This window comes from Priapulus caudatus, unplaced genomic scaffold, assembly GCF_000485595.1.
Source record: "Priapulus caudatus unplaced genomic scaffold, Priapulus_caudatus-5.0.1 Scaffold1444, whole genome shotgun sequence".
Classification (NCBI taxonomy): domain Eukaryota; kingdom Metazoa; phylum Priapulida; class Priapulimorpha; order Priapulimorphida; family Priapulidae; genus Priapulus; species Priapulus caudatus.
In genome coordinates this window covers 29,020-44,521 of record NW_014578505.1, presented here as the reverse complement: position 1 = coordinate 44,521, position 15,502 = coordinate 29,020, and the positions used below count along the sequence as shown (strand labels likewise).

Genomic DNA, 15,502 nt, shown 5'->3' with positions numbered 1-15,502 from the left:
CAGTTTTCTTACACGTTAAAACATAGGATAGCGCAGTTTTGTTACACGGTAAAACGTAAGATAGTACAGTTTTCTTACACGTTAAAACATAGGATAGCGCAGTTTTGTTACACGTTAAAACGTAAGATAGTACAGTTTTGTTACACGTTAAAACGTAGGATAGCGCAGTTTTGTTACACGTTAAAACGTAGGATAGTACAGTTTAGTTACACGTTAAAACGTAGGATAGCGCAGTTTTGTTACACGTTAAAACGTAAGATAGTACAGTTTAGTTACACGTTAAAACATGGGATAACACGCGACAAGTTTATCACTCGTACGGCGTGAGGTTTTGACATCATTTTGGATTACTGTCGTGCGACGCAATGCAACAGATACGGATTTGCCATCCACACGAAGCCCAAGTTTCCATCCATAGACGGATCGGTAACGCCATCTGGTAGCCTGATGTCGAAGTTCTGCAGAATGCTTGTGAAGAATATGAACAGCTCCACTCGCGCGAGAGCCTCTCCTAGACAGACGCGACGACCTGTCGGCAAATAACAGACGCCATCATCAGGGAGGTTCTTCAAAGGTTGGATGGTGGAGAGAGGGGGTAGTATTGGCCTGACCATAAATTCTGAGGTTTAGGGTTCGAGTCCCCGTGCGTGAGAAATTCCCGTGAGAAATACTGTGATCTCAAGATGCATTCATGATATTATTTTGAGGAAATTTTTCAGGAAGTTTTCAGTATTGATGATGATGATGATGATAATAATAATAATAATAATAATAATAATGATGATTACGTTAATTAATAATTATGATAGTGGGGGAGTAGTCTGCCGTGCCGTGATATGGTAAAACACACCCTGGTCATGTAAAACATGTACGACGGTGTATTAAACACCAATTTAGTTTGGTACGTACCTGTATGTTACCGACGGTACGTACCTGTATGTTACCGACGGTACGTACCTGTATGTTACCGACGGTACGTACCTGTATGTTACCGATGGTACGTACCTGTATGTTACCGACTGTACGTACCTTTATGTTAGCGACGGTACGTACCAATGTGTTACTGACGGTACGTACCTGTATATTACCGACGGTACGTACCTGTATGTTACCGCCGGTACATACCTGTGCGTTACAGACGGTACGTACCTGTATTTTACCGACAGAACATACCTGTATATTACCGAAGGTACGTACCTGTGCGTTACAGACGGTACGTACCTGTATTTTACCGACAGAACATACCTGTATATTACCGAAGGTACGTACCTGTGTGTCGGTATCATGGAAGAGGATGTTGATGTCGTCGTTAAGTCTGAGGAAGGCGGGGTCGGCGTGGTCGTACCGAGCACCGAGTGTAATAGAGGCAATCACGTTCAACACACAACTGCTGAGCAGAGCCTGCGGTGACGACACAAACACGTGTATATGTATATATGTATGTACACACACTCACGCACACACTCATACGCGTACACACACGTACACACACGCACGCACACTCACACACGCACACACATACACACACACGCACAGACACCCACAAAAGTGGATCAAGTGATTACAAAATAATGGGTGTATGGTAGAGGAATAAGGGAGCGTCAGAGATAAAGAAGAGAGAGAGTGTGAGAGATGGATATATATGTATATGTATACAATATTTCTGGTTATTCTTTCTACCTGTGGATCGATCGCCTGCCCATTGGTGTTGCTTAGATGAGCGAGACAGGCGGACGCCTCCTCCTGGATCTTCTTCTCTATGCTGACCTTCCCCATGCCGAACTCACGCAACTTGGTAAGCGCGAACTTCCTATGCTCCTTCCAGCGCTTTCCCTCGCTCATCACAAGTCCTGCATAATACACGAGTATCTAATATCACCGTGAAAATACGAAAATAGTTGTTATGCTAATGTAATTATTATTTTGAAATTATTATTATATTAAATTAATTGTTGATAATATAATAACAAGGACAAATAATCCCTTTATGTATCAGGTGCTCTCATGCGCTCCTCGGATGTCTGTGCCACTAATACTAATTATATTGTCTACTGATGAATTATTATTATTAATAATAATTCAAGAATTTATGAATTAAATTTCGCCGGGTCGTTGGAAACACGTTGAAACATATCAACGATGTAACACTGAATGGTATTGATTTCAAAAACCCAGCGTACTGTAATATATATATATATGTACATACGGGAGGCGGCGTGCGTTGTGTGTGATGGTGCTGGTGACGGTGTGCATTCGCGTATTCCTGTATGTGTTTTCCTTGCATGTATGTATGTGTGTGTGTGTGCGTGCGTAGTGGGGGAGTAGTCTGCCGTGCCGTGATATGGTAAAACACACCCTGGTCATGTAAAACATGTACGACGGTGTATTAAACACCAATTTAGTTAGAATTATGTGAAAAAATTAAAATCCAAAGTTGGCGGGTTTCAGGGCATCGCCTAATCAGCACCCCTCAAAAACAATAACCTAGCAGGGGTCCCCAACCACGATCACCGCTGCAGTCTTTTGACGGGTGACGTCACTGTATTCTCCGGTCGGCATATGTTTCCATGAAACAGAGTATCCGCGTGACGTCAGTGTACGTCACGCACGAACTCGGCTATCTCCGAAGTTGAATGCATACAGCTTGCTGATGGTGGTTGCGCATGGTCATATTCCATACTACGCATATCAACTTCCGCATCAGACTTTCCGTATATCAAGGAATGATGCAAAAACCCTAACCCTAACCCTAGCCCAAACCCTAACCCTAACACTAACTATAAACCGACTCGGCTATCTTATATACGCGTGTCATAGTACCAAACACTATCTATGGTGTATAGATAGCCACTGACGTCACATCGACGTACACTGACGTCACGCGGATACTCTGTTTCATGGAAACATATGCCCACCGTGTTTTCCTTGCCCTGGTGTCGCCATTTTGCGGCCGTGCAAGTAATCTCACCAATGGAGAACGGGATCAGCGCTTCGTTCTGCACAAAGTCTCCACGCTCGTCCAGGTGGCGCTCCGGGCGGAACTTCTCCGGTTCGGGGAAGTGTTTCGGGTCGTTGAGGATGGCCGTGAGGTTAGCAAGGATTGGCGTACCGGCGGGGATGACGTAGCCTCCTAGCTGTATCTCGGCGGTCGTGCTGTGTGGCACGCTCAGAGGCAAAATGTCCGCTAGAAACAAAAAAATAAATTCGCTAATGGCGTTCTCTCAGAGTATCTAGACGTTTAGTAGTGTCGCTCGCCTAGTTATGCTGTGCAAAAGAAACATGCCAAGTATTATTAAACAATATTTCTGTCACACCTAATTAGGCCTGCTGTCTTTGAATGCCACCTGCTGGTACATTCCATCTACTGACCACGCTAGCTTTCTTTCTCACCTACTCTCTGCACCTCGGTTATTGTCGCCCGCGTGTACGGCATGTTGTCTTGGTCCGCCATGCAGGGTAGCCTTCCTCGTCCGATGACGTCATCGATCTCGGCCTGCACTCTCCGCAGGACGTGAGGGTATTTGAGCATGAAGAGCAGACACCAGCGTAGCGTCGTCATAATGGTGTGTGATCCCGCGAGAAACAGATCGCGTACGGAGACCAGCAGCTGAAAACCTGTAAGATGAAGCCGTCATACGTAAGCGTGTGTCTGTCGACTCCTTCGCGTGCTATATATAATTCATGTAACCTCATTCATTCTTGTCATATGCGCGTGTAAGTGCTTGCGTGCGTGCGTGCGTGCGCGCGCGTGTGTGGTTGTGCTTGTGTGCGTGTATATGGGGTCGTGCATTTGTGCGTGCGTGCTTTTCTATAGGATGTGTGCGTGTGTGTTTGTGTGTGTGCGTGTGCGTGTGCGTGTGCGCGCGCGTGTGTGTGCGTGCGAGTGGGTGTGTGCGTGCGTGTTCGTACAGCGCTTGACTCACTAGTGAATGTTGAATCTGTCCCCGCCCGCTGCCGCTGCGCTAGCAGGTATGCGTCTAAGTAGTCTCTCGCGTCTCCCTCTTTCTCCGGCGCCTGCTCTTCGTGCTCGCCTATGTTACTCTGCAGCTCCTTGTTCAACCCTACGTACGCTGCGTCCATCTTTTTCAGCATGCGGCTGAAGACCGGCAGGTGTCGCAGCACAGGGTAGAAGTTAAGCATGCCCTGTGTATGCAACACATACCGCGTATCAACGTCCGCGCGCAGGCAAAGGACAACTTTTATCCGGGATTCTTTTGGTTTTCCAGAGGGCGGTCTAACGGCGCCATTTTTCATGACAACGGGTATTCGTAGGAATACACAAAGCTCCTTTTCATATGAATTTCCGGGCAACTTTCCAGGTGATTTAAATAAACCATATTCACAACCCGCGAGGTCTTAGTCGATTTAACTTGACAAACGGACAAATATCCTAATTATAAATTTAAATCGATAATTAATGACGTTATGGCCGATTGTTATGTGATATTTAAAGTTAGGGAATTTTAATGTATTACATATATATACTTATATTATATACTTAGTATATATATGATATATTTGATTCAAATGTGAAAACGTTCGATTTCCGGAGACATTTGTCAACAGTGATGTTAACTTTTTTAAAGGATTTGTCGGGAGTTATCTTGAGTTGCTAAGGCCACTTGGCGAGCAAAACTGTTAACGGAGTACCATCTCAATTCGCACCCTGTATTGAATACTCGCCGCAATTAGTAAACACTAAAATCGTGCACGGTCGAAATTTGATGATTGCCACACCACAAAGTCGATCGGGCTCAATTGCCAAGGCACTTTCATTGACCGGAGCATACTAAGTCCAGGACGTGTGAGGACCTTGGTCCGTGCCGAAGCACCTGCGTTGTTAACACACCGGTTACCGTACCTGTATGTTACCGACGGTACGTACCTGGTTCGGTACGACGGTACGTACCGGTACTGGTTACGACGGCACGCGTAACTGTTATGTTACCGACGAGTACGGTACCTGTATGTTACCGTACGTACGTATCTGGTATGCTAGCCGACGGTACTTACTGTATGTTACCGACCGGTACGTACCTGTATGTTACCCGCGGTGACGTACCTGTATGTTACGATGGTACGCCCTGTATGTTCGACGGATGTACCTTTATGTAGGACGGTAGTACCAATGTCGTTACTGACGGTACGTACCTGGATTTACCGACGGTACGTGCGTAGTATGTTACCGACGGTTACAAAAACCTGTGCGTTACTAGACGGTACGGTCCTGTATGTCACCGACTGTACATACCGGATGTTCAAAGGCTACGTACCTTGTACGTTCGCTATCTGAGATGGCGGTGCATGTTGTCGGTCCGGTCTGAGGAGCGGGTGGTCGGCGTAGTCTACGAGCACCGAGTTAATGAGAGGCAATGCACGTTCAACGCACAACTTGCTGAGCAAAGCCTCCCGGTCGACAACACAAACCACGTGTATATGGTATATGTACTGTCCCACACTCACGCACACACACTCATACGCGTTACAGCACACGTACACACACGCACGCACACTCAACACCACGGCACGAACATCACACACACGCACAGCACCACAAGTGGAAATCAACGTGATTAAAAATAATGGGTGTTATAGTAGAGGAAAACAAGCGAGCGTCAGAGATGAGAAGAGAGAGAGTGTGAGAGATTGGATATATATTGTATATGTATACAATATTCTGGTTATTCTTGCTACCTGTGGATCGATCGCCTGCCCAATTGGTGTCGCTTTAGATGTGCGAGACAGGCGGACGCCTCCTCCTACGAGGCTTCTTTCTCTATGCTGACCTTCCCATGCCGAACTCACGCAACTGGGGAGCGCGAACTTCTTATGCCAGTTCCAGCGCTTTCCCTCGCTCATACAAGTCTGCCATAAGGAACACGGTATCTAGAGATCACCGTGAAAATACGCAAAAATGAGTTGTTATGCCTAATGTAATTATCATGTTGAAATGATCGATTATACTTAAATTAATTGTTGCATATATAATAATACAAGACAAAAAATCATTTATGTAGTAGCGTAGGCTCTCATGCCGCTCCTCGCGATGTCTGCATGCACATAATTCAATGATATTGTCTACTGCATCGAATGTATATATTATTATAATAAATTTCATGAAAATTATGAATTAAATTTTGCCGGGCGTCGTGGAAAAGCACGGTGAAACATTATCAACCGAGTACAGCACTGAATGGGTATTGATTTCAAAAACCCGCCGTACTGTAATATATATAGTATATGTACTACGTGTGTGTGGGTGTGTGGGTAACTGTGTGTGTGTGTGTGTGCGGATGTGGTCGGTGTGGCGTGTGTGTGTGTGTGTGTGTGAGCACACTAACGTTCTTCTGCATGCCATTGCACGAATGATAAATTTGAAAATCAGAGAAAATCCCGGAAAAACTAGTTCGCACTGCGATTATTTTTACATGACGCATCAAACATGCAATGTAATAGTCAGCTCGAGGAAAAAACTACTTATGTGGTTGACTGACTTCAAGACCTTGATGTTCAAAGCGCGTTGTTATGGATAGGTAGACAGTTCTATAAACGTGCGTTCTATAGGTGGCATGCTTACCCTTTGTAATAAATTCTTAAAATAATATTAAGCGTAGATAGCTCTTACCGGGGGACACACGTGTGATAAACAAATCTGATCTTGTTCACTTGTCTGATTTATATAATAGAACTTTATAGTCGTATAAAACACAGTATATATGTAATCATTAATATATTGCCACCAAAAATACCGACACTGGGATTTACGACAACAAAGGCTTGCCTTTCGGTGTATCCACTACTCCAGCAATTTTAGAAAACATTACGGACAACGTGTTGAACTGAAATTCCACCCGTATATGTCTGCCTGGATGACATATTGATAGCAGATGAGTCTTCTAAGGAACACTTGAAGTCGTTAGAGGCCGTACTGTGTCGCTTGCCCGAATGCAGTGTCAAACGAGAGAAATGTCAGTTTAATAAACATCGATGTCACATACCTGAGACATGAGATCGATGCAGAAAGCATGCATCTGCTAGAAGACAGGGTAGATTGTATTGCAAAAGATTGCTCTACCTAAAGTCATCATGGAACTAAAGTCATCCCTCGGGCTGCTAATTTTTTATGTGCTTTTTTTCAAAAATCTCTCAACTGTAGTTGCAACTCCATAAATTGCTTACTGAGAAAGCAATCTGCCTATAAATAGAGTCCCTTGCAGAGCCAGACATTTAAAAGGACAGAAGAAATGCTTCAGTCAGCACAGGGCTTAATGCTTTTTGACCAGGAATAGGAGTTGCTGTTGGCCTGTTATGTATCGCTATATTGCGTCATGCTCTCACTGTCTATTGCCGAGTCGAGGTACTTCCAATGGAACAAGGATGCGCTTGCCATAGTTTACGGAGTCGAAGATTATCACCAATACATCATTGGACGCCACTTCGGGATGGTGACGTATCACATGCCCCTGCTGCAATTGTTTGGCGTACAACAGCGCACATTACACGTGGTGTTTGCTCGTGTTTAGCATTAGGAACACACATTAGGAGACTATTCATATACACGAGAATCCCAAACTGGAAAAGCTGACGGGAATAATCTTGCTGTAAGCAGGTTGACTTTGCCACAGCATCCAGCCGAGCTTCCTGTGCCGAGATATGTAGTTTTCCTAACGAAACATTTAACTCGTACTACGCCCGTCACGGCTAAGCATATATAGTCATTTATACCCTGAGATCCTGTACTGACCCAACTGTTACAGCTCGTACAGACAGCTTGATCAGACAGGGATTTTGCAGACGCTCTGTGACCTCATGCAGCCAGACAAAATTAACATAGTGTATGTACAAGGGTTACCTACTGAGAGAAACTCGAGTCATTACACCGCCACAAGTACAAAGGATGTGGATGAGTTACGTGAAACACATGCAGCGATTCAGAAATTAAATGAACTTGGTAGTAGCTCTGTGTGGTGGCCTCATTTTGATAAAGACTTTGAGGCAGTAGTAAACAAGCGTAGCACCTGCCAATCAGTTAAGAAATCTGCGGCCGGCGCTCCGTTGGATCTTCGAAATGGCCTCAACAACCATTTGAGAGGGTATCTGTCCACTTACGGGAAAGATGACCTTGATCATCGTCTATTCCCATTTTAACTGAATCGAAGCACATGCTGTAAACTCAGCATTTTTAGCAGTCGCTGTTGAAACATTAATGGCCAGCTTTGCGACCCACGGTCTACTAATATCAATGACGATCATGAGCGAGGAATAAGAAAAACGGTAGACGGTTCACTGATAGTAAAGGAATGAACCGCAGCTACACTGCTCCGTACCACGCGGCCTCAGATGGTCTGGTGGAGTGAGCTACACAAACAGTTAAATGAAGACCGAAAATGATCCGAGATGGTATCCGGGATGCATTTGGCTGACAGAGTTTATAGTGAAGGAAACATGACCTCTGTCCCATATGATTAAGCTGATAGGCGAATGTATCGTTCGTAGACATTAGGATTATGTTCTCCGTCGGCAATGTTGTGACGAGGTTCAGAAAGACTCTTAACCATTTACACTACGATTCCAGATACACTAGATGCCAGTCTGGCTTGAGATGAAATGCCGGGTACTAATGCTCCACCGTTATCACAGCCTGTAAACCCCCTAAGGGATCAGCCAGCCAGGACATGTGCTCAAGCTCAACATGGCTTGAATTAACCCCTGCTTTCATTCGGTTCAGATCTTAATATTGATTCCGGCAGTGCCCATGAGATCGCGTAGGATTGCAGTTTCTCATGATAGATTGATTATTTTATAGATTCATATTTCTTTCTTGATAGGCTCAATTTAGTTGTAGAGAGAAACAGAGTTATGTTTCTTTATTGCACGAAATAATTCAGTTCCGAAGTCTTTTAATTTAGTATAATGTACCTGGCTCAAATAATTTGGTTGGAGATCGGGTTCTGTACAGATAATTGCATACACAAGAATAGATTTTCATTCTTACCAAAACAAAATGAGGAGAAATGTACTGTACGTTGATCTACTGTTACACGCCAATACGTGGCACAATGCGCAATACAACACTTGTCTCATTATGAAATATAATAATGATCAGCTCATGGCATCATGGTTTTTGAAAGATGGCTTCATTAAATTTGTACTGTATGACATAACAGAACATAAAAGTACAACGCACGCACCGTTCATATCACCACGATCGTCCGCCTCATAGCGTTGCAGCACATAGTGGTATGGTCGCGCCGCCGTGTGCTCGCCCTGGTTGAGAAATGCCTCCCTTGCTAGCTCCACATCGTTGACGACAACAGTAAACTGAAACATATTTGCATATGTATGTATGTATGTATGTATGTATGTATGTATGTATGTATGTATGTATGTATGTATGTATGTATGTATGTATGTATGTATGTATGTATGTATGTTATATATATAATTATATATGCCACCAAAAATACCGACACTGGGACTTACGACAACAAAGGCTTGCCTTTCGGTGTATCCACTACTCCAGCAATTTTGGAAAACATTACGGACAACATGCTGAACTGAAATTCCACGCGTATATGTCTGTCTGGATAACATATTGATAGCAGATGAGTCTTCTAAGGAACACTTGAAGTCGTTAGAGGCCGTACTGTGTCGCTTGCCCGAATGCAGTGTCAAACGAGAGAAATGTCAGTTTAATAAACATCGATGTGACATACCTGAGACATGAGATCGATGCAGAAAGCATGCATCTGCTAGAAGACAGTGTAGATTGTATTGCAAAAGGTTGTTCCACCTAAAGTCATCATGGAACTAAAGTCATCTCCCGGGCTGCTAATTTTTTATGTGCGGTTTTTCCAAAATCTCTCAACTGTAGTTGCAACTCCATCAATCGCTTACTGAGGAAGCAATCTGCCTACGAATCTGGTCCCTTGCAGAGCCAGACATTGAAAAGGACAGAGGAAATGCTGCAGTCAGCACAGGGCTTAATGCGTTTTGACCAGGAATAGGAGTTGCTGTTGGCCTGTGATGCATCGCTATGTTGTGTCACGCTCTGACTGTCTATTGCCGAGTCGAGGTACTCCCAATGGGACAAGGATGCGCTTGCCATAGTTTACGGAGTCGAACATTATCGCCAATACATTATTGGCCGCCACATCAGGATGGTGACGTATCACAAGCCCCTGCTGCGGTTGTTTGGCCTACACCGGCGCACATTACACGTAGTATCTCTTCGTGTTTAGCATTAGGAACACACATTGGGAGACTATTCATATACACGAGAATCCCGAACTGGAGAAGCTCACGGGAATAATGTTGCACTAAGCAGGTTGACATTGCCACAGCATCCAGCCGAGCTTCCTGTGCCGGGATATGTAGTTTTCCTAACGAAACATTTAACTCGTACTACGCCCGTCACGGCTAGGCATATATAGTCATGTATACCCTGAGATCCTGGACTGACCCGACTGTTACAGCTTGTACAGACAGCTTGACCAGCCAGGGATTTTTCAGAGGCTCTGTGACCTCATGCAGCTAGAAAGAATTAACATAGTGTGTACAAGGGTTACCTACTGTGAGAAACCCGAGTCATTACACCGCCACAAGTACAAAGGATATGGATGAGTAACGCGAAACACACGCAGCGATTCAGAAATTGAAAGACTTTGGTAGTAGCTCTGTGTGGTGGCCTCATTTTGATAAAGAGTTTGAGGCAGTAGTAAACAAGCGTAGCACCTGCGAATCAGTTCAGAAATCCGCGGCGGGGGCTCCGTTGGGTCTTCGAAATGGCCTCAGCAACCATTTGAGAGGGTATCCGTCCACTTACGGAAAAGATGACCCTGATCACCGTGGATTCCCATTTTAACTGAATCGAAGCACATGCTGTAAACTCAACATCTTTAGCAGTCACTGTTGAAATATTGATGCCAGCTTTGCGACACACGCTCTACTAATATCAATGACGATCGTGAGCGAGGAATAAGTAGAACGGTAGACGGTTCACTGGTAGTAAAGGAATGAACCACAGCTACACTGCTCCGTACCACCCGGCCTCAGATGGTATGGTGGAGAGAGCTGCACAAACAGTCAAATGAAGACCGAAAAGGATCCGAAATGGTATCCGGGATGCATTTGGCTGACAGAGTTTATAGTGGAGGAAACATGACCTCTGTCCTATATGATTAAGCTGATAGGCGAAGGTATCGTTTGTAGACATTAGGATTATGTTCTCCGCCGGCAATGTTGTGAGGAGGCCCAGGAAGACTCTTGACCTATTCCAGATACACTAGATACCACTGTGACTTGAGATGGAATGCCGGGCGCTAATGCTCCACCGTTATCACAGCCTGTAAAACCCCCTCCGGGATCAGCAAGCCAGGACATGAGCTCAAGCTCAACAGAGCTTGAGTTAACCCCTGCTTTGATTCGGTTCAAATCTTAATATTGATTCTGGCAGTGCCCATGAGATCGCGTAGGAATGCAGTTTCTCATGATAGATAGATTATTTATTTTCTTCCTTGATTGGCTCAATTTAGTTGTAGAGAGAAACGGAGTTATGTCTCTTTATTGCCCGAAATAATTCAGTTCCGAAGTCTTTTAATTTAGTATAATGTACCTGGCTCAAAGAATTTGGTCAGAGATCGGGTTCTGTAAAGGTAATTGCGTACACAAGAATAGATTTTCATTATTACCAAAACGAAATGAGGAGAAATGTATCGTACGTTGATCTACTGTTACACGCCAATACGTGGCACAATGCGCAATACAACACTTGTCTCATTATGAAATATATGATCAGCTCATAGCATCATGGTTTTTGAAAAATGGCTTCATTGAATTTGTACTGTATGACATAACAGAACATGAAAGTACAACGCACGCACCGTTCATATCACCACGATCGTCCGCCTCATAGCGGTGCAGCACATAGTGGAATGGTCGCCCCGCCGTGTGCTCGCCCTGGTTGAGAAATGCTTCCCTTGCTAGCTCCACATCGTTGACGACAACAGTAAACTGAAACATATTTGTATATGTATGTATGTATGTATGTATGTATGTATGTATGTATGTATGTATGTATGTATGTATGTATGTATGCTAGTGTATGTATGTATGTATGTAGTGTATGTATGTATGTATGTATGTATGTATGTATGTATGTATGTATGTATGTAGGTATAGTATGTATGATCATATGTATGTATGTATGTATGTTATGTATTTATGGAATGCATCGCATGACATGCATGCATGGCATGATGCGCATGCATGTATGTAGTCGTATGTATGCTATGTATGGCTATGTATGGTATGTATCGATATGTATGTACTGTCATGGATGTATGATTGTATGTATGTATGTATGTATGTATGTATGTATGTATGACTATGTATGTATGTGCATGTATGTATGTCCTGCAGCCGGACTCCGTATGTATGTTAATTTGATGTATTTGTATTGTATGTATGTATGTATGTATGTACTGTATGTATGTATGTATGTATGTATGTATGTATGTATGTATGTTATGTATGTATGTATGTATGTATGTATGTATGTATGTATGTATGTATGTATGTATGTATGTATGTATGTATGTATGTATGTATGTATGTATGTATGTATAAGAGATAAAGAAAGAGAGAGATGGCGAAATGAATGGATGGATAGATGGATAGATGGATGGATGGATAGATAGATGCATAGATGGACGGAACAAAAGAAGGATAGAAGGATAGAAGGATAGAAGGATAGCGGGATAGAAGGATAGAAGGATAGAACGATGGAAGGATGGAGGGATGGAAGGATGGCAGGATGGCACGATGAAACGATAGAAGGATAGGAGGATAGAAGGAAAGAAGGATGAAAGGATAGAAGGATAGATGGATAGAAGGATAGAAGGATAGCAGGATAGAAGGAAAGAAGGATGAAAGGATAGAAGGGTAGAAGGATGAAAGGATAGATGGATTGATGAATGGACGGATGAATGGACAGATGGATAGATAGATAAGCGGATAGACGGATAGACGGCTAGATGGATAGATAGACAGATGGATAGATGGATAGATGGATAGATAGATAGATGGATAGATGGATAGATGTATAGATGCATAAATGGATGGATGGATAGATGAATAGATGGATAGATGGATGGAAAGATGGATGGATAGATGGATAGATGGATAGATGGATAGATGGATAGGTGGATAGATGGATGGATGGATAAATGGATAGATGGATTGACGGATAGATGAATAGATGGATTGGTTAATAGAGGGATAGATAGATAGATAGATAGATGGATAGATAGACGGATAGAACGATAGAGATATAGATATATGGATAGATGGATAGATGAATCGATTGCTAAATAGATGGAGGATAAATAGAGAGAAACATTGATAGATAAATAGATAAATAGATATATAGATAGATGTACAAAGTAACTCTGCTAACCTGCGGTCCCATGTAGAGGCTGAATATCGGCCCGTACTGCTCACTCAGCTGCTTGAGGTAACGTCCCCCATGTTTGCCCGCCAGCGAGACGAGGGAGCCAACGACGGGCCAGCCGCGGGGTCCGGGCGGTGCTCCACGCGGTCGCTTCACGTAGTACGACGACACGAGAGCCGTGACGACGACCAAGACGACGCTGAAAATGTTTCCGCCGAGAAACTGCAGCAGCTGCGTTAGGGCGCTGGCTACGGTGCCGCCCATTGTCGCTACACGTGCGCTGACAGCCTAGTGACACACACGGATGCGCGCCCGGTCATCGATGATCAGGATGGGATGGGATGGGATGGGATGGGATGGGATGGGGTGGGATATGATGGGATGCAATGTGAGGAAATAGGATAGAATAGGATAGGCTTTTATGGGATAGGATACGAGAGTATAGAAAAAGACAGGATATGATAGGATAAGATAGGATACGATAGGATAGGATAGGTTAGAATAGGCTTGAATAAGGTTTGGATAGGGGAGGATTAACCTAGGATGAGGTTAGCATAGAATAGCAATTAAATAGTACACTTGGAGCGAGGTGTTACTGAGTTGTCACACCGCTTGTTATAAATCGACTGTAACTGGACTATTATGCTATTAGCAGACTCCTACGTCGTAGTGGCGATGCAATGACCCTTGGTCTTCTGCGGGCGTAGAGATATACCAAATGTCAACAAGTAAATTTGGGTCACATTCTAACTTTATATATAGCCAATGACGAAGAACGTTGACCTAGAATTATCCTTGGATACACGTTACAGATTTAACGTTCAGATCCCTGTAGCTACAGTAGCGTGTCTTCCTTTACTGGCATTTCACCATACGTTGTCATCATCTAGAATGTAACACTGACTATAGCAGCAGCGAAATGCGTTAATTAAATTTGCTCCTCTTCACCCATCCCGAAATGGACGTGAGCATCTTTCCTTCTTGCTCTTTCTCGGACGAGACTGGCTTGCTTAGACTTACCATCGGCACTTACCTGCTGCTATCGCTGCGTACACTAGCATTCTAACCAGGCACTCGATCAGTATTACTCGGTGCAAGTGCTTACTCAATGATAGAATACATAAGTAAACATGATACTAAGTAACAAGCATACATGATCGATTAGTCTGATGGTTGCCGTCGGAGATATCCGAAGTTAACCGAAATTAAACGAGAGAGAAATGTGGGCACATAAAAAATGGAATAGCGCATAAGCACATAAAACGTAAATTGTTAATTTGTTATTATGATAATATTATTTTATTTTATTTTATACTAATTAAAACATGGTAATTAAATTAATGTAATAACTATTTTGCCTATTTTTGTGATGATTTCCTGCATTAAACCTAACGAGAAAAATCATTAAAAATTGCAAGATAGTTCAGTTGTGTCTTTTAACATTTCTCACACAAATTAAATTGCTGCCTCAATTTAATCAGTTTGAATTGAAAAATGAAATTTTAATTGCCACCAAACAAAATTAAATTGCTGCTACAATAAACCATATCGGAAAGTCCCCGCCGCCATATTGAGATCAGATAAGAGGGGGTATAACATGGGTAGGATAGGACTAATTTAGGTTATTAATCTATAATTCTCCACACTAATATCGTACTTCAATTCATAGGGGCGTTTCTGTTTACATAAACATTTACAAATATGATTGTGGTCATTTGGGATATTTTGCAATGTTTGTGTTAATGCAAAAACTAAAAACGCACGAGTGTTTACATTAATCATGTACTTTCCTCAGCGCGCCTCGGCCATTTTATACCCCCTTTTTCTGTGACATAATTAGCACAGCTGGACTTTCCGATCTCACTTATTTAACAGCAAAATATCTCCTTAAAGCCTTCTAACAAAAGCATAATGACATGTTTTAATCACAAGTAACATGTGCAAGATAACGCAATTTAATCACAGGCTTTTTTAATTACAGGTAAAACGTAGGATAACTCAATTTAATCAGAGGTTAAATCTTATGATAACACAGTTTAATCACAAGTTAAG

At 43.1% G+C, this 15,502-nt stretch overlaps 1 protein-coding gene across 1 annotated transcript; it reads right to left on the bottom strand.

Moving 5' to 3' along the window:
• Positions 1-6: 6 nt before the first annotated feature.
• On the bottom strand, positions 7-13,746 carry LOC106816655 (cytochrome P450 2C42-like). Its single transcript, XM_014821278.1, has 9 exons — positions 13,457-13,746; positions 11,883-12,012; positions 10,826-10,881; positions 10,444-10,533; positions 5,806-5,865; positions 3,924-4,143; positions 3,391-3,615; positions 2,969-3,184; positions 7-529 (listed from the first exon to the last, which is right to left on the bottom strand). The coding sequence occupies exons 1-9, from the start codon at positions 13,712-13,714 to the stop codon at positions 348-350; spliced, it is 1,437 nt and encodes a 478-aa protein (XP_014676764.1). The 5' UTR covers positions 13,715-13,746; the 3' UTR covers positions 7-347.
• Positions 13,747-15,502: the final 1,756 nt, after the last annotated feature.